Source organism: Melopsittacus undulatus, chromosome 2, assembly GCF_012275295.1.
Source record: "Melopsittacus undulatus isolate bMelUnd1 chromosome 2, bMelUnd1.mat.Z, whole genome shotgun sequence".
Classification (NCBI taxonomy): Eukaryota; Metazoa; Chordata; class Aves; order Psittaciformes; family Psittaculidae; genus Melopsittacus; species Melopsittacus undulatus.
The window spans coordinates 2,343,954-2,367,934 of NC_047528.1; the positions used below are offsets into that span (position 1 = coordinate 2,343,954).

At 47.5% G+C, this 23,981-nt stretch overlaps 1 protein-coding gene across 3 annotated transcripts in view; it reads right to left on the minus strand.

Annotated features, from left to right (window-relative positions):
* Positions 1 to 9,079, minus strand: part of WNT11 (Wnt family member 11) — a 28,519-nt gene extending 19,440 nt beyond the window's left edge. For 2 of the 3 annotated variants that reach the window (XM_034074387.1, XM_034074385.1), the window contains exons 1-2: positions 8,966 to 9,079; positions 5,668 to 5,890 (exon numbers count right to left, since the gene is read on the minus strand). In XM_034074387.1, the coding sequence (XP_033930278.1) occupies positions 5,668 to 5,750 (83 nt within the window). In that variant the 5' untranslated portion in view covers positions 5,751 to 5,890; positions 8,966 to 9,079. Of the gene's footprint in view, positions 1 to 5,667; positions 5,891 to 6,406; positions 6,681 to 8,965 lie in introns of those variants that run through there. The other variant, XM_034074386.1, reaches the window with a different exon arrangement.
* Positions 9,080 to 23,981: the final 14,902 nt, after the last annotated feature.

Below are 23,981 nucleotides of genomic sequence, written 5' to 3' on the forward strand. Positions count from 1 at the left end.
ATGCCCATTAGGGATCCAATATCCCCCAAAGGATATTGATGGGGAGCAAAGTCCATTTGTGGGGCAGTGTAAAGGAAATCATCTTCCCCCAGAAAAGGCTCGTCCGTGGTGGCATTTGGTGGTTTCTATCCCATCTCCACCCGGTCTCTATTGACCACCATCAATGGGAGGAGAACTGGAGCCACCGATGGGGCACATTCAGCCTGAATAAAGCAGCCCCCAAAGGCACAGTTTGCAGAATAGCCTTTAGTCCTCCATCTGGTGTCAAAAACCTGATGAACACCTTTATCAGGACTCACACTTTTACCTGCCACCACCTTATAAATGCTGGTTTTCACTGTTTCCTCTTCCTAATGTCATGCTCTCCTCTGATTCTCCTGCCCCATCTTCCATTCTCCAGAAAGCTGAGGACAATGGAGGGGATGATTGGGCTTTTTATACATACATATTTGACCCATCCCTTTAAATAAACAGGCCCCAAGCCAAACATCTCCTGCTTTATATATAGCATAGCCGAGCTTTCAACTGAAGTTATGGGTACTGACAGCAAACCATAAACGTAATTACAGAGGAAACATGATGCATGGATGGATCAGGACTTTCATTTACTCATTTAATTATCTCAGGCAGTTAATAAATTCATTCCAAAACATGAATGCTCCACAGTATTAGGTCCTTTGAGAGGTATGGGCCCATCCCTGCAGATCTGGGATCTGTGAGGAGGCTATTCATAGGAGCAGCATCTTGGGATAAATGCCATCAGATCTGAGCTGGTTATCACTAAAAGCCATGCATTATTTGGTTTACAAGGATCACTGTGAGCAGCAAACTGTTCCTGACCAAGCCAAAGGGAGGAAAAACTCCTTGAATTGAGCAATGAAGCATTAATGCCCTTTAAAACACCCTTAAAGGGTGGAAGGACCTTCTCTCTTTCTGATGTGGGCTCTCTCTGGAGGGTATCTCGCTGTTCTCCCTTATGTGATATGACCCAAGAAAGGCCTCACAGAAGGCCTGTTAGTGAAACCATGAACTTCTGCTCCAAATTGTCCCCTTTGTTTTCTGCAAAAGCACTCTTTTATGCCTATTCTTAAACAGCTCAATCTTGCAGAGATTTGGCTGGGAAAAGAAAGATTTAAGCACAGCGAAGTGTGCAGTAAACTATAATAAAGAGAGGCAGAGATTGAGTCTATGTGTTTTTTACATTCAATCTCATTGAGGGTTTTTAATCTGCAGAAGCCTCATTTTCCCCAGGTTTTCAACTGGAAAAGCCTTGCTGAACTGCTACAATAACCTTGTCCTGGTAATCAGAGGAAGCCCAGGCTCCTGCTGCCCTGCCCTGCATCAGTTTCAGTCTCGGAACCAACAAGCGCTGGAAAAGCCACCACATCCCACTGGTTGTGCAAAGAGTTCTTAAACAGAACACAAGATTTATATAGAAAAAGAGGGGAAAAAAGAAATAAAGAGGAGGAGGAGGAGGGGAAACCAACCCAGAAGTAAAGCCTTAAAATAAGAGCTGCTTTCAGACACGGTGCCAAATCCAGCGCTGGCAGCAGCGGGCACAGGGCTGTTGACTTCCACCCAAGCTCGACTGAAGTGGATGCCAACGGCGCATTGGCTCTCCAAGCACTGGGGAAGGCCATGGAGCTTTGTCAAGTTTTCCTGAGCGAAGAGCTAACTTCAAAGCCGTTGTGTGTGTCCCCCCCCTTTCCCTCGCTCCCCGTCCTGCAGTCCTTTCACAGCAGCTCATCTAGCAGCCCCTTTGCCAGGCAGACGGGCTCCTTGCAGGCGCCCGTGCCCCCAAGTCCCAGCTCCCCCCTTTGCTGGTTAAAGGAGAGAAGCAGACGGTGCCGGGAAGCACAAACCCTTTCCATTCCTCCCCTCTCCTCCTTGCTTTCTGCTGGCTGCAGAGAGGTGATGCTCGTGGGGAGCTGGGGGACATCCTGGGTTCACCAATGCGCTACTGAAGGGCAGTGATTTCACCATGTGCAACAAAGCTGGGCTGGCTCCAGAGGGCATGGGGCATGTCCAGGGCATCAAAACAGGGGCTTCTGTCAAAGTGGCCAAGCTCCATGTGTAAATGATGGGGTTCCTAATGCTACTACTTGATGCTGGGGGCTGATCCTGAAAGCCACACGACCACTTGCTACGTTGGGCTTCTTTACAGCCACTATTGTAGTGAAGGTGGATGACACTCAATACAGAGGGACAGTCCAACCTGTGTCCTGAACAGAGGAGATGCCAACCCCTAAAGGGACAGAAGTGCCTCAAAAACTACTTGGTGCCTGGACATCCCAACATCTGCAGCATGCACATCTGGCTGCAGCTCCCTCTAGTGCTCATCTGTTTTTCAGCTCTACCCAAAAACCTTGCTTCAGCTGCTTGGCCAAACCTAAGCCCCCCTAGGAAAGCTAAAGGGGGTGCAAAAGAAGGTGGGTAGTGTGATAAGAGTCCCTACAGGTATTGGCACTAAGATATCTCTCATTGAAACCGATGGCTGCCTTGCTTCCCCATTCAAAACAAACCTTGAGGACCACAAAGTGATGCAACAAAACCCTGCTCTAGGATGGGAAAGTGGCTGCAGAATGCAGCATGCAAAAACAAGACTCAGGGTCTTATATGCATTGAATTGAAAGGCTGCCTCTCCATGACAGCCCCGATCCTACAAAGGTCTGTCCGTACTCCATTAGTTCCCTGGATTTCAGATGGAAGAGGCCAAAATGCAATCTCTCCAGCAGCAAGAGCACGTTTCTGAGCTGCTGACCATCCATGCACCACGCTGGATGCTCGACAGTGCATCTGTGGCAGGGAAGGGCACAGTGGTGATTTACAGCCATGGGGATGAGGACCATAGAACTCGTAAAAGTAAGCCAACTAAAACAAGACAAATAACTCCCTTTTAGCTTCTCCCTTCTTCTACTGATTTATGGGGGGGTAATTGTGTTACAGGGAAGCACTAAACAGCTGAAGAGGGTGTTTTCTTCTCCCTGCAATTACATCACACCCTGCATCAAAATTGAGTTTCCTATCGCCTCTCATATCAGTTGCTCCCTCTTCCCCAGGCTGGCAAAACCCACCCCCTTATCTTCCCCTTTCCATCCCAAACCCTCTTTGAAGCTCTCTTTGGCACTGTGCCTACAACAACATCGCATAGGGCAGACCGCTGAGACAAGCCTAAGACCGAAAACATCTCGTAGCACTTTCCTCCCTCTTCATCCCATCCCTTTTCCCCCCCTCCTTCTCCATCCACGAGCATTAGAAGAGGCAGGGATTGAATGTGCAGCACCCAGCATGTGAGTCCAGGGCTGTGATTGCAGCTCTGAAGTATTACTTGGTATTCAGTAGCATCAATCTCTGTTCCATAAGAGTTTAGCCAGGGAGTTTCCAAGGATGGTACCCTAGCCCCAGTGCTGACAGGGAAAAGAGAGTGATGGGGAGGAGGGGAAAATTGGCCTATGTTTCCATAGAAAAACAAGGGTGGAGAAGTGAGGAAAAACAGCAAATGAAAGCAAAAAAACACTATAATTCTGTGAGATCCCAACTGGCAGCATCCCAGTGGTGAAGTGCCCTGGGACAGGGAGTGCAGGTCCCTGCCAGGCTTTAAACAGGTGTGAGGGGAGCACATCTGGATGCAGTTCGAGCTTCAAATGCCACTTTAATCCTGGCTTTCATCTTCCCCACTCGCTCTGCGATAGGGGGGATATGTCTGCTGGGAAGGGGAGGAGCAGCAACTGCAGCGTCTTTCCTCTGCTTCTCCCCCATCCCCAAAAGCAACTCTTGCATTTAACCACTTACCAGCCAAAAAGCTGCTTTTGCCAGCAAAGTAATGGGGAGCTTGCACTGATTTCCAACCTGTTTTTCATGTCTATTGCTTGATACAATGCTATCAGGTTCCCTCTTAAGCCCATCTCACCTCTGCCCTTTGGGGAAACCCAGGCTCTTTGCTCGGGATTTAGCATCATGCTTAGTGGGACCCTAATGGCAAGGGTTTGAGAGAGCCCCTCCACTCACTTATGGGTCTGTACATAAGTGCCCTGAGGAATCAGGGTGCCACAAACCAGCTTGATTTCTGTGCTGCACTGAAATAAAGGTTCTGAGTGAGTCCAGGCTCTGTCAGCTCATGGGCATGGTGATAAATGCCCTGCAGAGAGGAGATGCCCACCTTGTGCAAGGTGCTGGATGTATGTATATCTATCTCATATGTTGTATATATATATATATATATATATATATGTATATGCAGAGCTGAGAGCCTAAATACTTAAGGAAGCTGACAGAAAGAAATAGCTGGGCTATGTAATTTAGCCATGGTCACTACTACGAGGTGTAAAGCTAAGACAGTGAAGAGCAAATCAGATCCTGACTCTCCTCTACTTGCAAGGTGGTCCTTAGAGTATGGAGACAGCAAGCAAAAGATGCCCTAAAGTAGGCTGCCTATTCCTCCCCCCAGTCATGTGCATTTAAGCACTCTACAGAGGGATTCACCCTGCTTCTCTTTACACATATAATTGTGGTCTCAAGCAGCTCCCCGCATCTCTTGACAGCTGTGGTGGATGCCTCTCTTTGAAGAGGATGTATTGCCACCTGGAAGGTCATATCTCCCCTGTCTGCATGCAGGGCATTGAAAACACTGGCTCCAACAAGATACTTTAATCTGCAGATATCCAGATTTAAGAGAGCCTTTATAAAAGGTGACTCCAGGAGAGCCTCAAATGACAATGACTGGGACAGTGAAATGGGAATGAGAGGTAGCACAGGGCCAGTGTCATAAGGAGAACAAAGCAGGGACCTCTCATCCCAGTTTCTCCACCTAACCCAAAGATCCTCACCTCAACACGCTATACCCTACACAACAAACTCTTCCTGTCATTGCATTTAACTGGGCTTTTTCTTCTACGGAAGATGCTCATTTAGGGCTAGCCCACATCCCCTCCTTTATCCTGTGCACAGCTTCAAAACTGAATAGGAAAGACATCACTCATCGAGGACATGAAACCAGATGGGTGCTGGAGGGGCTTGTTTGTTTGTTTTGCAGCAAGCAACTAATTGATTGCTTGCTTAAGCAAAGAAATGAGATAGTGATGTTTTCACTTGGTTTGCAGTGACATTACCTCCGAGGAAACTCAATCCAGACTTGACCACACTCCCTGGTATTCCTTCACCCTCCTTCCCCCCCCCGCCTCGTTTTTAACACCCTTCATGAAATCCAGAGGTTAAAAGGTCCACAAACCCCCCCTGTTATCTGTCAAGCATCCCCTGTGGTTGGAAATTGGCGGCATTATCTTAGCAGCCGTCCCTATTGCTCTCATCTCCTACTCAGCACGACCAGTGGTCCCAGTGGGAGAGTTTCCCAGCATGGTAAGAGCTAATGCTAGAAACTTCATGAAGTGGCTCATGTGAGCGCTCAAGTGTGTGCTTTTCCTTGGGTATCAATGAGGAGAAGATAAAAAGAGAGCTTAAATCATGCATATTTTGGAAAGAAGATGGAGACGTATTGTTAGCACAAGCCCCTAGTACACACACACTTGAAATCAATGAATGCCTGGAGAGACGCAGCGCTCGCTGCTCTTTAAACAGCTTCACAGCGTGCCTCAAATAGCAAAAACTGGGGAGGAGACCAGCAATGCCTATAAAGGCTTTAAAAACACAGAGAGATAGGCAGGTACTTACATCCATTTTATCCCATAGCAAAGCCCCGTCTGCAGAAGCAAGGACAGAAAACCAGCTAAGAAAACTCGCGGATTCGGCTTCATTTTCTCCACTTTCCCCCACTTGATGAAGGAAATCGGCTTCTCCAAAGGAAAAAGAACACAAAAAAAGGGGTTTTCCTGTTTTTTTGCACAATATATTTCCCTTCAGCTTGGGAATTGCTGGTCCTTGGAAGTTGAACAACCTGAAAGGAGAGAGAAAGAGCACGAGCCACGGTTAGCTCCGAGGCTGAGCGAGCCGTCGCGGGAGAGAGCTCTATTATCCCTATTGCAAAGGAGTGGTTTATGAATCACGAAGGGTTTGGATTCTCCCCTCTCAGTCCCCTCCCTCGCCAAGCCTTGATAGAACCTTCCGAGTCAACAGACAGACAAACCGTATGGCTTGAATTACACCCTGAGTTATGGTCTGATTGTGTGTTTCCAGTTAACCCTGCACATGGCAAGGCTTCATTCGCTGCTTCAGGTTTTCTATTGCCCCCCTTCTCTCTCCAAAAGGTTTGTGTAACAAAAAGAAGATAAATCCTTAAACGAGCCCAAATTCATCTCTCTTTATTCCTCTCCCTTCTCTTCCTGCAGAGAAGACAAACGATGGAAGCAGCACAGCCCAACCCAACGCAGGTGCCCGTGCCCTGCAGATGTTTCGGTCTGATCTGTTACAACAAAATGCCTTTTGCTCTTTTCCCTTCTGCTTTCCTTCTCACCTCATTAACTCTGCCTCTCACTCCTTCCAAGTCCTCGGGCACCTGGAGCTCACGGAAAAGGCTGCAACTCCGTAAACATGAAATCACATTTCTGACTCCAGGGAGCAGCCAACAGGACACAAAAGCTCTTAAGGATCCTTCCTCCCTTTGCCTTTTACTGCTGTTGTTCTCTTCTTCAGCCCAAGCACACAAACAAACCAGGTGCAGGGCTTCAGTTCTTAGAGACGGGTTCCTCTGTGTCTCCAGGGCACTGCTTGCTTATTTTAGCAGTGGTATTAATAGCAGTAAATGGGTTTCCCTTCACTTACTCACTTCAGACACCGCTCCGGGCTGCTCTCTGTGGTCTTTGTGGTGATTTCCCACCCCAGCAGAAAGCCAATACTAAAATAAACAGCAAACCCTGCCTGCCACATTGCACCTCGGGAGTCATACTGCACACTGGCATCCCCCCTCATTGCACCCTCATAGGGATTCGGGATACAACTGGGAATGGCTGGAGCAGTCGGCATCACTTCAGCGAACCCCATACCCTGGGAAAAGAACATCCTACCTGACCCCAAGCTTGGGATTTGTCCCATCTGCAGCTTTCTGCCCTGATAGCTCCATTTTGGGAGCAATTGGGTTGGAGGAAGGCATATTTGGGGGTGTTTTCCCTGCTATCTGCAGTGTATTTTTCCATTCAGGCTGGGTTTTGGCTACCCCAACCCCAGCGCCTGGTGTAAAGCGTTACTAGAGAAGTGCTGTTATTACAAAGGATTTTAATAACCTCTAGGGGCAAGTTCCCTGTTCCCTTGAAGTCCGAGACAAAACTCCAACTGACTACAAGGGAGGCAGGATTTCATCACTGTGGGTTGTTTTTCCTTAATGCCTGCTTGGATTTGGCTTCAATGTGTCCCTTAAAGGCAGTGCTCCTGCAAGCACCCAGCCATGCTCCTTGTTTCGGGGTATTTCTGTATCTCTTAATCTCTGGAAGCTCTTTTCTTCCCACCCTTCCATAAGCACACTGGAAACCTTCAGCCCTTAATCCTGCCCATGCCTTTTAGTGTCCATTTAGATATTTCAGACCCCTTATCTCCCTCTGCTGAATTGCTGAACAACACAAGAGTCGGGTGTAAAATGGCTCAGATGCTCTAAAACCCTCTCGCTAACCCTGACCAGACAACATCACCCTCTGCTTTGCCCCCTGCCTTAAACAAAACACACTCTTGGGGGGTGTTTCCAACCCCCAGGGAGGAATAGAAGTGATGTATCCCCCTATGCCCACCCTAAGAGCTGCAAGCTTGGCCTGCATTCGCACCCCTGTTACTTGGGGAGGTAATAATGCCTTTTTCCACTCAGCCCAGCACAGGTTACGTTTGCAAGAGGAATTTGCAAGGGGAGGGGAGGGAGACTCTTAGGGGCAGACGTGATGTTTACAGCTCTGGAGAGCTCTGGGTCACTGATCAAACCAGCAGCAAGTGGCCTGTGGGCTCCTAAAAACTGGAGCTGGTTTTAACTCAATGCTTTCTTTTCCCTTTACCCGAGGCTGTCTGCAGCCAGCCCCACTCCTGTGCACTGAGAACACCCCCATCCAACACCTCCAAGAGTCCGATCCCAAAGATAGGAATAGGCAATATGGATTATATGGAAATGTGTGAGTATCCATCCCATTTTTCCAGCTTTCCCACCCAAGAAGGAAAGATCCACCTGAACCCAGTGCCAACCTCCAGTTCTCCCCCAGGGATAGCGCATCCCCAGTTGACCTGCAGTGAGGATGGGGAGCAGGGACAAGGTGGTGGGGCTGATTCCAGCCCCAGGTCTCTCCTCTCCATACAGCCTCTCCCCTCCTTTGCAGCTCCCGGGTCTCCTCTTTCCATCTCCCTTCTCCATTGCAACCCATATGCCTCTTGCACCCTTCCTGTCTCCCTCTCCCTTGCAGCCCCTGCATTTTAGGTGTCCCCACATCCTTCTCCATCTTCACCCTCCCTTTTAGTCCCCAGCTCTCCCCTTTCACTTCAACCTTCAGAAGGGACCTTTCCAGCCCTTGGGTCTCCCCTCTCCCATGCAGTGCACCCATCTCACACTGTGGGTCTCCTTCTCCCTTGCAATCCTTAGGTCCCCCCCTTTCTCCTGCACCCCACCAGGTCCCAGGTCAAACCTCCTCAATCCCTGCATGCCCCCGGGTCTCCCTTTTCCTTTGCAGCCTCCAAAACCCACCTTTGCCTGCATTCCCCTGGGTCTCCCTTCTCCCTTCATCCTCCCTTTGCAGGGTCTCCCCCCTCCTTTGCAGCCTCCAAACCTCCTCTGCCCCTACATCCCCTTGGATCTCCTCTTTCCTTTGCAGCCTCCACAGTTCACTTTTCCCTGTACCCCACCGGGTCTCTGCAATCCCTGCACCTCCCTCCCGACGTCTCCCATCTCCCTTACAGCCTTCAAGCCACCCCCTCCCTTTAACCCCCCCAACTCTCTTTGCCCTCTTCTTGGCCACCCCTTCAGCGTTTCGGGGTGCTCCATCCGGTCACTCCCCGCTCCCCCATATCCCAGCAGCGGCTCATACCCCTCTCGCTGTTCCCCGCTTACCTGCACCCGTTCCGGGGCTGCTCGGGGTCCGGACCGGCTCTGCCGGGGCAGCCCTCGGAGCCTCCTTATATGCGGCCCCCTCGGCTTTGATATGCGGCGTGATGTCAGCCCAGATTAGCATAACAAAGGGCTCCGCGCATCCCCCTGCGGGGCTTGAGTTATCCCCCTTTGGGGATCGATCCCCCCCCAACCGAGGGGCCGGGAGCCGGTGCCCCAAGTGCGTTATTGTAATGAGCGGTTAATGATTAGCAGCAGAAATAGCCCGTTCGTGGGTTCACCGGAAACCTTCCTCCGTTACCTCTCCCGAGGCTTTGCTGCGCTCCGCAATTAAAGGACAATGATAGTTTTCATGCCGTCAGGTGGATTTCCTCCTCCGGGCATTGAGGGATAAATCACTGCCCTGCATTGGCCCCTGCGGGGTGCGCGTCCTGCCCAGCCGGGTCCTGCCGCAGCCTTCGGGGTCCTCAGCCTCCTGCTGTTTGATCTGGGTTTAAGCGGTGGGAAGTTCAGATGTTGAGATCTGGGGTTCGATTTCACGGCAGGGGTGGGGATGGGGGTTGAGTGGTAGGGGAAAAGGAGGAAAAAGGTAAAATCGAGAAGAAAAGGAAATAAAAAGGAGACAGAAAATGAGGAAGAGGAAAAAAAGAGAAAGAAAAAAAAGAGAGAAATAAAAAGGAGAAAATTAAAAAGAAAAGGGAAAAAAGGAAAAGGGGAAAAAAGGAGGAAATAAAAAGGAAAAGAAAAAGAGATTAAAAAGAAAAGGGAAAAAATATAAAAGAAAAGGGAAAATTGAGAAAAGGAAACAGAAAAAGAGAAGATAAAAAGGGAAAATGAAAAGAGGGAAAAAGGAAAAGAAAAAGAAAAAAAAAGGAAAGGGAAAAGGAAATGAAAAAGGAAAAGGAGAATGTAAAAAAAAGATAAAGAGAAAAGAAAAGGAAAAAGAAAGGTAAAGAAAAAATACCCTTAAGAAAGCAAAGCACAACTGGCTCCTCAACCTCAAACCTCATGAGTCTGTGTCAGCTGTGGACTGAACTAAAGGGTGCTGGTTGCAAAAGCACCGGTGTCATTTTGACCACTCAGGGTAACTGTGACTGTCAGGTGGAAGGAAAGAGCAGAATAAACTCTTTAGTCCCAGGACCAAGAGACGGAGAATACGTTTCCTAAAGGTCTATTTTGGGAACAGCTATTTATACAGCATCATATGTTTATGTGTGTGTCCCTGTGCCGGAAAGATCGCGTTCATATACACAGGTCGCTAATGGGCTTTCCTATGGGAACTGCAAAGAACGCCATACACACAACCCCAAGCTCCCCAGGGCACTATTCCTTATTTAAGACCCGGCTTTGCCAGCAGCTTTGCACAGTGTGTCCATTTTTCTATGTGTGACAGTTGCCCATAAGTGCTCAGACTGCTATAGACCCCCATTTCCACCCCGGTGCCCCCCAGATACATGTACCTACAAGGAGGACTTATTTACACTGCCTGGAATATCGATTGCGGTCCAGCTCTGCTGTGCAAATGCCCTGATTTCTGTACAAACAGCCTTTTTCCATATTACCTTAATCTTTAAAGGGCTGCTGGGGAAATGTGGTTGTTATTAATCAATAGGAGCAGAAGTAGTGAGTAGCAGTAGTCATAATACTCATGATCTTGCAGGAGGCACCTGCTGTGCTTGGAGCTGTGCAGACACAACACACCAAGGCAAGTCCTACCACCAGCACTCCATGGCCTAAATATTAGGGCTATGAGCTGAATGACCCAAAATGATGGTGTGGAGGAGGAATATGAAAAGGGGGAGATGGTTCTTTATGGTTATCTTGAGCCCTAACAGTTTGTTAAGGTTTCTTTTGAGAGGACAACATGCTGGGAACCATAAATAATGGTGCTAGGGGCAGAATTATCTGCTCCTTGCAGCCCTCATGGGAGCTGCTTGTCCACAGTGTTCATCCGGACAGGAGGATGTAGGAGGTAGAAGCCAAAAGGTGGGATAAAGAGTACGGAACCAGAAGGCTAGTGAGAAAGGATGTATATACATTAAGGATATTACCATAGAATCATAGAATGGTTAGGGTTGGGAAAGACCTTAGGATCATCTGTGCTCTGGACTAACCGCATGCATATAGGGGTTATTCAGGAAGAGCTTTAGGAACTGTAAAACCAACCAAAACCTTTAACCTGAGATGATTTTGTGCATAGAGAACCCCCAAGGCCCATGTTTGTGCCATAACATCTCAGCACATGTTTAATTCCTTTTAATTTCTATGGGACACTGTGTGATTTAAGTGCTTTGATGAATCAGGGATGTCCATAGCAGAAATGTTGCAGATCTTTGTCTCCTGCTCCTCATGCACACAGTGGGGTCTGGTGGCAAAGCATGGATGCTTTTGGGGCACCTGGAAAGTGAAGAGATACCTATGGGGATGTATATGGGGTTTCATTTCTAGCAATCGTTACCTTGCTCACTACTTCTGTGAGTCAAAGCTATTACAATTTCCACCATTAGAAGATAACTTGATCTACATATTCCAGGCTTTCCCATGAAAGAGAACTCGCCACACTGATGTGACAACAAATAAATCAGAGCTGGGCTTTCCAAACCCATTTAACCCAGTGGATACGAGTGGTTGCTGAGCAAAGAACCCGTTTTGGCTTTGCAGCATCTCTTGTGCTGCTGCCCCAGAGCTGGATCAGGGCTGCAGGGGGGTCACCCCAGAGCACAGCAGAGGGGCAGGATCCCCTCCCTGAGCTGCTGCTCACACTCTGGGGGTGCCCCATCACATGGGGGGGTTCTGGGCTCCAGCGCTCACTGAAGCCGGGTCATGGGGAGCTGCTCCTCACCCAGCACCCCAAGTCCTTCTCCATCCAGTTTCCCCCAACCTATTGCATCCCTAAACCCACAGACCCACCCATGCTGTTTCAGTAGCATCATTTATCAGTCACTTCTACTCCTCACCCTTTCTTCTTCTTCCATCCTGCCTATAGGAGAAGGCCCTCTATGGATGACTCAGGATAACATTAAGCATATGCAGAACCGGGACTGAAGCATAAACTGTCCTGGAACAGGCGGCTGTGCTCCTTTATTTAACACATCTCTATAGAGCTGTGCCAAGTTGTGGCACTCTGCAAATATTTATCAATGTGACATAGTTATGTGCACTGTGGGCTGTGGTATTAGGGTTTTATCAGCGAGTTTCAAGATGCTGTGAGCTATGAATGAGCTATGAAAGCCATCACACCCGCAGAGGGGTTAGGATAGCACTTCACCCAGTGTTGGGGTGTGTTCTGTGTGTGAAGCTCAAAGGAGCCATTGATAAATGTCCTGGAGGGGGGGGTTAAATCTCATAGAGAAGGGAATGGTGGCTGGAAGGTGCCATATGGCAGCACAGCCAGGGACGGGATGGGATTCCTCCCTTTTAAATGAGTATTCTGACCATCTTCAGACATAGGCTTCAGCTATAAATACCAGTAACTTCAGGCTAATGGTCATTTACCAGCCTGGTGTGCAACGGGCATGGGAAACTAAGCTCTGGTACCCAAAACAGGGTGAATGCATCCACACATTGGGAAATATCTATCTGAATTCCACCAAGTCCTACCAGACTTTACTGAGCAATGCCTATTAATGATGAATTAGAGGTCAGTGATGGGTCTGTGCTCTTGACCCTATTCAGTTACTGGTTTCACAGAACCCCAGACTGGCTTGGGTTGAAGGGACCTTAAAGCTCATCCAGCTCCAACCCCTGCCACGGGCAGGGACCCCTTCCACTGGAGCAGCTGCTCCAAGCCCCTGTGTCCAACCTGGCCTTGAGCACTGCCAGGGATGGGGCAGCCACAGCTTCTCTGGGCACCCTGTGCCAGCGCCTCAGCACCCTCACAGGGAACAGCTTCTGCCTCAGAGCTCAGCTCAGTCTCCCCTCTCTTGGGCAGGTTCAAGCCATTCCCCTTGGCCTGGCCCTCCAGGCCCTTGTCCCAAGCCCCTCTCCAGCTTTCCTGCAGCCCCTTTAGGCACTGGAGCTGCTCTCAGCTCTCCCCTTCAGGAGCCTTCTCTTGTCCAGGCTGCCCCAGCCCAGCTCTCTCAGCCTGGCTCCAGAGCAGAGCTGCTCCAGCCCTCGCAGCATCCCTATGGCCTCCTCTGCACTCACTCAAGCACTCTGGACTTAAGGAATGCTTTCCCTAGATTGCCTTATAGGAAGCACTGATAGTTCTGAGGGGTAAATACAAGACTGGGTACAGCCCTTCCTGGTCTGTGCAGCATCCAGTGGGAAATGCCACATGTCTGGGAAATGGAAAACAGCTCCTCAGAAATGGATTATTCCTTTTTTAACATGAGGTTGCTCTGAGGCCAGCCAGGGAATTAAAATGGGAGCACACCATGGCAGGTAACAGGGTGCACAGGAGCAATGTGTGAGCATCTATCACATCACTGCTATGCATGTGGAGGGGATGCAGCTCCAGTTACACCTCAGTGGTACATGGCAACTCTGAGGCAAATGATGGAAATGGGTTTTTTGTCCCAAGAAGGCACAGTCAGAGGGAGGTGAATGCTCTGTGGCTCTCATAGAGCCCAAACCCTGGTGATGGATGCCAGATCTTACAGAGCACATAGGCAAACTCCTTTGTAGTTATAACATGGACAGCTTCAAAAGGGGATGAGGCCACAGTTTGTCCTCCTCTGGCATGCAAAGCCATCCCTATAAAGCAGCAAGATTGCAGCAACCTGAGATTTCTCCCCCACCAAACACCTTACAGAAGATTATAGCATTTTCCAGGGTAAAATGCAAGCCTGCAGCCTCATAGCTCTGCTTTATTCTGCCCCTTTTCTCCTCCCACCCAGCCATTAAGTAACAGGGATTTTTGTGCACTAATGCCCTGCTTACCTGCTTGCAAAGGGTTTGCATTCAGACCCACAGCTCATTTTCCTTGTATTTCAGTGCTGTTTGTCTCCCTCACCTTGTCTTTAATACCATCACTCATCACCTATGCTGCAGGAGTGCCCAGTCCAAGCCACAGCAGTGGCCAGCTCTTGTCCCACTGCACCAGCCCAGTTCCCATCACCATCCAGAGCAAATCAAAGCAGAGCTTCATGACTCTTGCACCATTTGGCTGCAGACCATGCAATCCCAACCTTCCAGCCTTGGGACTGAGCAGAACACGCTTCTCTTCCGGACCAAAGGTCCCACCCCTACCCCAACACTGCCTTTAAAAGGCCTCTATCCTAATAAAAACCAGCTGTCAGCTCCTCTTTCCAATGCTGAAGGATCCCTTCAGGGTGGGGTAGTGCTTTCTCTTCCCTATGAAGCCCAGTAACCCCTCCTTTGCTATGGTGTTCTGAGTCCTCACATGAGGGCTTAGCAGTGGGTGCATAATTAATAACAGTGATTTGCAAGAGTGAAGAGATGGAGACCGACTGGAAAGGGGGAAAATGCCTGAATAGCCTGTTTGGAATAGAGGGAATAGTGTTAAATATTCAGGGGAGCATCTGCCATTATGGTCCCAGCTTTGTAAATGCTGGCTGAGAGTAAAAACACCTCATCTGTGAGCAAGACATTTGTTAGACATCCCTATTTCTGCCCAGTTTTAACCTAGTCCCTGATCCCAACATCCATTCTGACTCTGTAGTGGGAAGCAGGGACCAGGAGAGAGCTGCGCCAGGTTTTGCTCTGACTCAGTGGGTCTTGGGACCACCTCATGCAAGGCAGAATGAGGGCCAGGTTATCCAAAGGGCTTTTGGAGAGGTTTTTAGACAAGTTTCCTTGTAGGAAAGGTGGATTTTATGCTGTAAAAGCTTCTGGGAAGCTATTCCTATGCTGTTTGTGTGCATATCCTTCAAACCCAGCTGTGACCAAAGGGGCTGAACACTCCTAAGGATCCAGTCATGACTTATTCTGCTGATAGGACACATTTTCAGACAAAACCAAGATAAGACATGGGTCACTTTGGTTCATTGCAATCCATGGATGGAATGGAGAACCTACAGTACCCAGAATGGGAAGGATCCCAAAGCCCCATCTTAGGCAAGTATTTCTATTTGCAACTGTGATAAAAAGGATGCTTTTTTTTGATGGAGATTTGGGACAGAAAGGGAATTAATGGCATAATCACATTGTGACCTAACTGACAAGAGCTGGCAAGGTACCAGGCAAAGTACAATGCCTTTAAATTCAGCCGGGAACCATTAGGACAAGGAAAATCTGTCCCAGATGACTCTGCTTTATGGATTCATGGAATCCCAGACTGGTTTGTGTTGGAAAGGACCTTAAAGCTCATCCAGCTTCAACCCCCTGCCACAGACAGGGACACCTTCCCTAGAGCAGGTTGCTCCAAGCCCATCTTCCAATAAGCTGGTCTTTTATTTTCTTAGGCATCTTTTAAGACATCCTTCAGACATCCTTAAGCCATCCCAGCTTGAGCTATCTTCCAGGTAGTTTTATTAAGGAATGGTCTTCCAGGTACAAATCCCCTTAATCCTTTCTCAGAAACACCCAGATTTGGTTATTTAGTTCTTAATGAAAATTACCAGGAAAAGAGTGGAGATGAACTCCTTTTGTTGAAAGCACTGATTTCCTTTCCTGAGTGATTTCTTCCTGATCTTGGTGTGATTTGTCTCTGACTCCACTTTCTTGGCTCAGATAGGCTTCCTGTTTACCTACAAACATCTAATTACAGTCTTTGGTTCCTCTTCCATGATGGATCATGTCTATCATTAAAGTTTGTGAAGTTCTGATCAAGATAGAGAACTTTAGAATCATAGATTTATAGACCCACAGAATGGTTTGGGTTGGAAAAGACCTTAAGATCACCCAGTTCCAACCCCCCTGCCATGGGCAGGGACACCTCACACTAAACCATGGCACCCAAGGCTCTGTCCAACCTGGCCTTGAACACTGCCAGGGATGGAACATTCACAGCTTCCCTGGGCAACCCATTCCAGTGCCTCAGCACCCTCACAGTAAAGAACTTCTGCCTTAGATCCAATCTAAACCTCTGCTGTTTAAGTTTCAACCCATTACCCCTTGTCCTATCACTGCAGTCCCTAATGAAGAGCCCCTCTCCAGCATCCTTGTAGCCCCCTTCAGACACTGGAAGCTGCTCTGAGGTCTCCATGCAGCTTCTCTTCTCCAGGCTCAACAGCCCCAATGTTCTCAGCCTGGCTCCATACAGGAGCTGCTCCAGCCCCTGAGCATCCTCGTGGCCTCCTCTGGACTTGTTCCAACAGTTCCATGTCCTTATGTTGAGGACCCCAGAACTGCACACAATGCTCCAGGTGAGGTCTCACCAGAGCAGAGCAGAGGGGCAGGATCACCTCCTTCTCCCTGCTGGTCACGCTCCTTTGGATGCAGCCCAGGATACGGTTGCTTTCTGGGCTGTGAGCACACACTGCATCCGGCTCATGTTCAGTTTCTCATTGACCAACACCCCCAAGTCCTCCTCCTTGGGCTGCTCTGAATCTGTTCTCTGCCCAACCTGTAGCTGTGCCTGGGATTGCTCCAACCTAGGTGTAGGACCTTGCACTTGGGTTGGTTAAACTTTAGAGGTTGTAGTATGGATTCAGGGCCTGACTTTGCACTGGGTTACTTGATTTTTATTCCATAGCTATTCCAAGGGTTAATTATAGGTTGGCATAAAAACACAAGCAGGCATCTGTTCCTTTTGCCATTGCTGCGCTATCGCTTGGACATCATCCTGCTCTTGGAAAACATGAGCTGCTTCTTATCGCTTATTCACTTAATTGCATGGAATCTACAGAACAAATACTCTCCAAGCTATTTTAATTGAGGAAATCTGCAGGGTAAATATTCACAAAGCTCCTTCTCTCCTCAGCAAAATGCAAGGCAGATCTGAAAGCCATTTGTCACTTCGCTCAATAAGTCCAGGGCTTGGCAGGAGGGTGGTTATAGGGAGTTCATTAAGGTGAGGTAATGGGAAAGAGAAGTAGGGCCTTGTTTGAGCCACCTTAGGTGACCCTTCCCTGGCAGTGCTCAAGGCCAGGTTGGATGGGGCTTGGAACAACCTGCTATAGTGGAAGGTGTTCCTGCCTGTGGCAGGGGTTTGGAACTGATCATTCTATGGTTCAGTGATACCCGGGTACATACCCACATCCCACCAGTGCTGATGCGCTTGAAAAGGAAGGCAAAATGCAAGCAGACTTTTCCCATGCTGAGCTGCATGCACAGAAGCCACAAAAGCCTTAAGACATCATGCAAAATCCTCTTGTCTGATCCCACCTCCATCCCAGGTCTTCATCAGCCCCTGTGAGATGGATCTAAGGAGGATTCTGGATGCCTCCAAAGGATGCGTGTGGCAGAGTGTGGCCATGCTGGTATGACCTAGTTGGGACTATAGTGCTGTTTCACCAGCTTACATAGGCTGTATCCTATAGAGGAGATCCCATCCCACCTGCCTAACATACCATTTTCCCTGGAAGTCAAGGTTGTTATCCTAAATTCAGTGAGAAATAGTGCAACCAACCTGCAAGCAGTTCCTAGATCTGGTCTGTAGGTTGACTATAGTACTGTGATACACCAGAGGGTACAAAATCCCTCTTACTATATGCACACAAATTCCCTGGCACAAAGCATATAAATAGTATTCTTTATTTTTAAACACTGATATATAGGAATCAGGATGCCTTGTATTATCCCACTCTGTCAGACTGGCAGCTTCCTAATCCTGCGGCACCACACATACCATGCCTGGATGCCCACATGCTTAAACAGGCACAGTTGGGAAGGACCACACTGTCTATAAACCCAACAAGTCTGGATGCCATCCTAAAGGATGCATTTGTGCTCACACAGAGGTTTAGGGATTGATGCTTTGGGTAGATTCCCTGTTTCTCACCATTCTGGAGGTCTAACCAAGCGCTTTCTTCTTGCCTTTTAGCTTCTGAATCCAGTCCCCACTTGACTCCATGTAAAAGCTCTATTGATACCAACAAGACACGATCAGATGTGAAAAGCCACAGCCTTAATAAACTATAATAATTCATATTCACCAAGGAGCTGATCCTCCTTCTCACTGCTCCTTTTATCCCTCCCACAGCTGTGATAACAATAAGTCTTTATGCTAAGAGAATAACCCAGAACTTGCTACTTCCATGTGAAAACACAACAGCTTCAACTACTGACTCATCTTAATCCGCTATGGGACAACTCCTATATTTTTCCATGTTTTTAACGTTTTGTGCTGCTTCTTTCTTCTTCAGCACAAAAAGAGCACGCAACTGTTCTTTGGCTGTTGGGTGGTGTTTGGTTTTCTTGCTTTTGTGGTGGTTTGGGGTTGTTTTGGGGTTTTTTTGAACTGGAGAAGGTAAAATATAGGGGCGAAGGGAAGAAGCATAAGAATGCATCCAGGCAGACATAGGAATGACAACCCAGCCGTTATCCAAGCACATGTGGCTGAAAGCATCCCTGAATAAACAATAATAAGACAATACTAATAAAAGCAGCAGAAAGCTTTCTCCCATCCAACCAGGCCAAAACAAATCAATGTTTGGCAATGAACAATATGAGAAAGTGTCTGAAGAGCTGCAAGTAGGTTCCATATCATCCAGAAGAGCAAACAATGTGTTTGGCCACAAACAGCTCGTGATGCATTGCAAAACGCTTCATGAGGAGATATTTAGAGTGTGGGATGGTTGGCATGGAGAGGAGAAGGGGGAGAGGCATCGCTGCGGGAGGAATATCTTCAGCCTTCAAACAACAGCCACTAAAACATCCCGATGCTCGGCCTCCCCGGAGGTGCCAAAGTCTGGGAGTTTTGTGTGGAATGGCTTTTATGGGATAATGTAATCGGGTTTAAAGTGACTTTTGAACTGCCCCTTTTATAGCGAGAAGGAAAAGCCCAAAGATAGGGCCTGATGCAGGGATGTCGGTAGGCTTCAGATGAATGGGGTTTGGATGGGACCCATGGTGTAAGAGGCTGTGCTCCAATCTAGCCATAAATAAAGAGGCTTCCATTAATGTTTATATTTTCTTGAATTTATTTAACCAAGAAAGTCAGCAGAGGCCCATAGGTCTCGGTATTAAGAATGAGCTGGCCAAGACAGCAGCAGATAAAGCTTGCATCAGTGTAAAACAGAGCTTCCATAAGTCATACTCAAGAAACCATGGATGAGTAAGGCAATAAAATGTGAGTATTTTGTTCTTTATTGTATCATTCTCTCTGCTGGAGCCTAATATCATTTCTGCTCCATAGAATCATACAATCATATAATGGTTTGAGCTGGAAAGGACCTTAATATCATCTAGTTCCAAGCCCCTGCCACAGGCTGGGACATTTCACACTAGATCTTTAGGAAGTCCTGGAGAGGATGGACCAAATTCATTGCAAACTCAGCATCTAGAGCAGGAGTTCAGAAGCTGGGATTTGCAAGCAACTCACCACTGCTTTGCCTCCCTTTATGGCCCAGATAATAATAAAGATCAGGTGCAGAAGCTTTATTACGTTTTGCTTTTCTACTTTAATGTTGGAAGGATCTTAAGGTCCTTTCCAACCCTAACTATTCTATGATTCTATGGAAAGACTGAGCCTAACCTTGTTAGACCCACATAATGAAAAATCACTGCAGTTCAGCATTGGTTAGCCCAATATAATTTGGATTTACTCACATATAGACAACCATCCATCCTGGAAATGGACACGTTTCATTTTCCCTACCTCAAGGGTGCAAAGAACCACCATGACCCCTGCAAAGAGGCCAGTTCAGCATCTCACCTCCCTCAACACAGGGATACAGGGACACCATAGACGATGTTTTACAGCAAGGAGTAGATTTAATCCTTTAAAGTTAATCTTGGCAAGCAGCCCTTTTCCCATCCAGTCATGGCACCCACCTCCTCCCAGGTTTTGTGGGTACCAAATGCACTTTAGACGCCTTTATTCCCTTTTACAATACCCCGCAGGACAGTACCAGTTTATGACCATGTAAGAGTGATGCTGTTCCTGCTACTACAATCAGGGCTCTGTCATGATTTCCATTATAAACCCCAGACTGGATTTTTTTGGGGGGTATATTTTCTCCTTTTTCTGGGGTTTATAATTTGACCATAAAAAATCTCATGCTGGGCTAAAATTCAGCTGCCAGGTCTTGGTTGGACACCAAATCCAATTTAACCCTGAGAATGCTGAACTGCTTTTGGGTAGGTGAGGGTTTTGGGGTGCTAAGCATGCCAAGATGAGGGAGATGAGTGCTTAGGGGCAGCAAGGAGTGGTGGTCCACTTTGATTTGGGTTATCTGGAGAGCAAGATACAGTGAAAATCCAGCTGGGCAATGCTACATCCCAACTACCATGGCCTCTCAGCAACTCTTGGACTACAGACTGATATGCCTTATTCCTTTGATTGACATCTTTATTCCCCATCTTCATGGATGCCTCATGTTTGATCTATTCCTGAGCTCTTCACACTGTATTTCTTTATGCAGGTAACACATGCTTTCATACAAAACCCCAGGCTTATGAAGTTTAACTTGATGTATGGCACTTGGTGCCCCTTGTTCAACCATGCCTTTGATCAGTCCTTGTTTTCCAAGCCCTCCTCAGAAAGACTGAGCTTTCCCAAAAGGACCACTTAAGATCAGGTGGTTTTCAGGTCTGACACCAGCTCCAGTACACCAGGAACTGCTGGTTTCTGAGGCCAAACTCATGCAGTCAGTGGCTCAGATGTACCAGCAGCTTGGAAAGCTCTTCAGGAAGGGGATTTTCCCCCTCTACTCTGGGGCAACAACACAAGAGGGATGTGGAGCTGTTGGTGTGAGGTCAGAGGAGGCCATGGATGTGCTGTGAGACACTGCATCAGGGTAGGCAGAATGGGAACCACTGATGTATCAGCTGCCCACAGATCCCTCATCTCTGCAAATGTGAAAAAACAAGTGCAATGAAAGGGATGACACCATCTTGCAGTTGCAGTGGGATGGAGCAAGGCACTTCAGGGTCATCCCCCTTCTTTAGATGCCTTCTTTAGGCTGAAAAAAGCCCCTTCTATCCTAGGGCCTCCCTCTTTCTCATTTTCTTTAATCTCAGCACAATTGTTCATTCTTAAGCACCCAGGTTTAAATACAGCTAAAACAACATGAGGATTCTGACAGCAGTGGGTGAGCTTTGCACCCACAGATGCTGCTGCTCTGGCAAGGTCTGTAGTACCCCAACTGCACTGATGCAGCTCTGACCATAGGAGCTGCTGGTGTAGATGTGTTCAGCCTCCAAAATGCAGAGCAGATGGCTCACAGGCTGAGATGCTACAAGGCACCCCTAGAATCCAGATCCATCCCTGATTCAACCTGGAGAAGAGGCTGTTCTCCTCTAGACCTGCATATCTCTCCCCATTGCCAGGGATGGGAGAGAAGGAGAAAGCACTCTATTTAAGCAATGCATCAGAAACCTGGGACACCATGTCCTCATCTGGAAAGTGGGTGTAATAGCACTCTCTTAGCCCGCAGAGGCACAGTGAGATGCTGTTGAAGACTTTTACACTGATCAGATACTTCAGCCGTGAAGGCTCTTCTGGGAGCTTAAAATTGATGGGATGAGGCATCACGGCTGTACAAGCCCCTAATCTATCAAAGCAATAATCTATGGAAGAAAGATGCTTTACAACGCACTCACACAGCAGATGGTAAGTGACTTATGATGTATTCCACCTCTCGTCCGCAGGAAAAGAGTATTAATAAAATATGCTGACATGACAGATTAATAGCTCAGAACTGCAGGCCAGAAGAGGTTAGGACTAGCCTATTCTTCCTCTGGGGTTTTTAACAAGAAGGAATTAAGCAAATGTTACAAACCGAAGATTATGTGCAAGCAATATTGAAGCAAGGCTTTGGGCTGGATGGAGACTGTAAAACGGGTATTGTGGGACTCAACGTTTATGGTTCTGTGGTGACACCATCATAACTTGGTGTGGTTTACAAGTAAAGCACAGCTCCTTCTTGTTGCTCATGCTGCCAACCCATGGTCCTAGGATCTGAGAAGCCAGATGTGCTCCTCTGGCTGCAGCAACACCTCTGGCAGCATTGGGGGCCTGATCCTCTCATCCTTTACATCACTGCTGTGAGCATTCTCATTCCGAAATCATGACAAAAGCACACAAAAAAAGTCACAAAAAGGTTTTTTTTATTATTATTATTTATTCTTTCATTAAGCTTTTTGGAAGTGGAACACAAAGTCCTGCTAAGCAACTTGATGGGTTTGATCCTGGCTTAGGAATGGAGGTGCTGGGGCTTGGGACAAGGGCCTGTAGGGACAGACCAAGGGGAATGGCTTGAATCTGCCCAAGAGAGGGGAGACTGAGCTGAGCTCTGAGGCAGAAGCTGTTCCCTGGGAGGGTGCTGAGGCGCTGGCACAGGGTGCCCAGAGAAGCTGTGGCTGCCCCATCCCTGGCAGTGCTCAAGGCCAGGTTGGACACAGGGGCTTGGAGCAGCTGCTCCAGTGGAAGGGGTCCCTGCCCATGGCAGGGGTTGGAGCTGGATGAGCTTTAAGGTCCCTTCCAACACAAACCAGTCTGTGAAGAAGGAAGGAAAAGAAGAAAACAGAATAAAAAAGAAAGAAAGAAAGAAAGAAAGAAAGAAAGAAAGAAAGAAAGAAAGAAAGAAAGAAAGAAAGAAAGAAAGAAAGAAAGAAAGAAAGAAAGAAAGAGAAAGAAAGAGAACAAAAGCAAGGAGAAAACAAACTTTGTTCTTTGCTACATTAAATTTAAAACATCATGCTGGTAGTAATGTATTGGCTTCATTACACAAGACTGTAAAGCCCAGCTAGCTCATAATTCCACCAATAAAGATCATGATATGCCAATAAAAATTAGGGCAGCCACTGATCCATAGTCTAGATTTCCTGCTTGGGATGGAATTGTAAAATATGACGATGAAATTTGGTGCAAACCCCAGTTAATGTGCAAACTAAGCCAAACAAAAGTATTCCCCTCTTCTCGCCACTGCCATACGAACCCAGATGGGACCAGGTCCTTCAGCAGAACACCCCAACCCACCTACAGCAGCTGCAATGAGCAACCTCAGTTTTTAGGCTCTATGGAAAGCTTTTGCTCACCATTTAATGCGTAACTCTTTCAGTGACTCCCCAAAAGAGGCATGGAAAGGCTTGATTGGAAACTGCTGACACAATGGAGCCCTGCCTTGAGCAGTTTGGCATGCAGCACAAAGGCATTTCTGAAATCCCTTCAGCATCTAGAACTGTACCTGGAATGCTTTTAGGGCTAATATTAAGAATGCATGGTAGGCTCGAGGCAGGTCTACTCAGAGCGAACATCAAATGAGTTCCCTTCCCTTCTATCTGTGAGCGATAGAAAGACAAGAGTCTTGCCTGATATATTCTGCCTCTGGGTAAAATATCAGTCTTAAGTACCTTCAACCTAATTCCAAACTATTTTGTTTGGTGTTTTCTCCAAGAGCATTAAAAATGCTTGCAATCCCATAAGCATGACTACGGGTCTGGTTCAGTTGGTTCCCAATCCCACCACTGAGCCCTGGTCTTCCAGGAACACCTTCCAAATAAAGTGTATGGGGAAAAGCCCCCATATGGTCTTTACTTAGAAGTCTTGAGGGTATCCAGGTTGTAAATCTGTTGTGAAGTGTGTGGCAATGTGTATTTACTCACGATTGATTATTGTCTTTGTGGAGTTTTCATCCAAGTTAGAAAGACAGAACGCACTGATAACAGTAAATTCATAACATAAAGCAATAGCTGAATGGATTCAGCAAAATCCATCCTCAGAGTAAAAGAGATAAGGTATTCATTGTATTAATGAAGATGACCAAGGGACATTAACAATAGGACAAGGGCAATGGGTTTAAACTGAAACAGGGGAAGTTTAGGTCAGATACAAGGAAAAAGTTCTTTATTGTGAGGGTGGTGAGGCACTGGAATGGGTTGCCCAAAGGTTCAAGGCCACGTTGGAAAGAGCCTTGGGTGACATGGTTTGGTGTAAGGCATGGGGGGTTGGAACTGGATGATCTTAAGGTCCTTTCCAACCCAAACCCTTCTGTGATTTTATGATTCCATG